Source organism: Elephantulus edwardii, unplaced genomic scaffold (genome assembly GCF_000299155.1).
Source record: "Elephantulus edwardii isolate Elephantulus edwardi_28Jun2011 unplaced genomic scaffold, EleEdw1.0 scaffold00410, whole genome shotgun sequence".
NCBI lineage: Eukaryota > Metazoa > Chordata > Mammalia > Macroscelidea > Macroscelididae > Elephantulus > Elephantulus edwardii.
Window position 1 is genome coordinate 305952 of NW_006400160.1, and position 1749 is coordinate 307700.

A 1749-nucleotide genomic window follows, 5' to 3' on the forward strand; every position below is an offset into this window, starting at 1 on the left:
AGACGCGGGCCCACGGCGTGCGCCCCGCCTCCAGCCGGGGCCCTCGGACGTTAGCTTTCATTTCCTTCTGCCACGGCCCGGCCGCCTAAGCTTTCAGGTCACCGAGCCTCACGACGGCCACCACCATGAGGCCTGGAGGGGGTCTCAGACCTCAGTCCAGGCGCCTGACCTGCCGGGGACAGGGTGACACGAGACCGCTTCCTGGAGGTCAGCTGTCTGAGGGTGGCCACACGCCGTGGACCGCTCCGGCGTTCCTGAAAACAGACCACCACCAAAAAAAGACTTTCGTTTCTGAATTTTCTCTTTGGGGTTTTTGTTTTGTTTTGTTTTTTAATCTTCTCTGAAACCTTTTTGGTGAAAAGCCTGCATCATGTAGTGCTCTTGGCCTTTAAGTCCTGCTTGGGTACTAAGTCTTCCCAGGACAAGGACACATTTGTCGGGGAGGGCATGACAGGATGCCTATTTTTTTTTTCTTCTTTATTTTAAAATTTCTTTAAAAAATAAGAATTTCAAGTAATTCCATGTTTGAAGAAGATTGGCCGAGAGCTTCTGGTTTCGAGAGTGAAGGTTTGACCCCTGCGAGCTTTTCTAAAAAGCTGCTGCATTTTTCTTTTTCTTTTTTTTACCCCAAGTTATTTTTTACTTGAAATTTTTCCCCCACCCGATCGATCGCAGGCTGCCAAGTGGTTAAATTTTTTACAGTTGTCTGCTGCTCCCAAAACGCAGAGCTCAGGAATACTTCAAAGCCCTTGTGACCGCCAGCAGAGCGTCTGTCTCGTTTGCATTTTTATGGTGAAATAAAGCCCTTTTCCAATGAAAGATGCCTTGTGTGGTGACGTCTGTCTGTCAGGATTTCTTTCCTGGGATTTGGTGCCGCGACACCATTTCCCCGAGGGGGTGGGTTTCTCGGAGAGTGTTGTCTCACAGGTTGGAAGCCGGCCGTCCAGGGAAAGCGATGCTCCTTGCCTCTCTCTCCCGGCCGCGTTTCTCCGGCGGATACTGCCGCCTGCATCCCCCTCGGCTCTGCCCGTTTCGCCCCGGTCTTGGCATTTCTCATTCCACCCTCCTGTAAAAATAGTCATTGCTGGGATTTTTTTTTTTTTTAAATTTTATTTTTTATTAACTTGTTGGGGTTTTCCTGTTGCCCACTTGGTAGATCTGCTAACCCCCCCCCAAAAAAAAATACAAAATCACCCACTGCTGTCAGATGGACTCCTGGCCGGCCTCCGCCACGTTCTGGAGGCTGTGAATATTCAAAGGGAGGCCAGTGGTCATCTTCCTCCCTCTGAGGGGGCGGCAGGCGGGTTCAAACCGCGGGCCTTAGGCTTGGAGGCTAAGCACTTAACCCTCTTAGACACCAGGGCTTCTTAACAGCAGTCTATCTCTCTCTGACTCTGTCTGTATCTCTGTCTCTCATCTGCCTCTCTGTCCCTTTCTGTCTCTGTATGTCTCTCTTGTGTCTGTGTGTCTCCGCCCATCTCTGTCTCTTTCTCTGTTTCTGTCTCTGTGTCTGTGTCTGCCTGTTTGTCTGTTCCTGTTTCTCTTGGTGTCTGTGTCTCTGTCTCTTTGGGTCTCTGTTTCTGTGTCTGTTTCTGTGTCTGTGTCTCTGTCTCTCTCTGTTTCTGTCTTTGTGTCTCTCTGTTTCTTTGTGTGTCTGTTTCCGTCTGTGTCTTTTCTCTCTTTGTCTCTGTCTCTATCTCTGTCTCTGTCTCTTTCTCTGTGTGTCTGTGTCTCTGTTTCTGTCTCTGT

The 1749-nt window shown here is 49.7% G+C and overlaps 1 protein-coding gene across 1 annotated transcript in view; it reads left to right on the forward strand.

Moving 5' to 3' along the window:
• Positions 1 to 89, forward strand: part of AKAP17A (A kinase (PRKA) anchor protein 17A) — a 7248-nt gene extending 7159 nt beyond the window's left edge. Inside the window, exon 5 of the mRNA XM_006902419.1 lies at positions 3 to 89. Within this exon, the coding sequence (XP_006902481.1) occupies positions 3 to 89 (87 nt within the window). The remainder of the gene's footprint in view (positions 1 to 2) is intronic.
• The last annotated feature ends 1660 nt before the right edge of the window (positions 90 to 1749 follow it).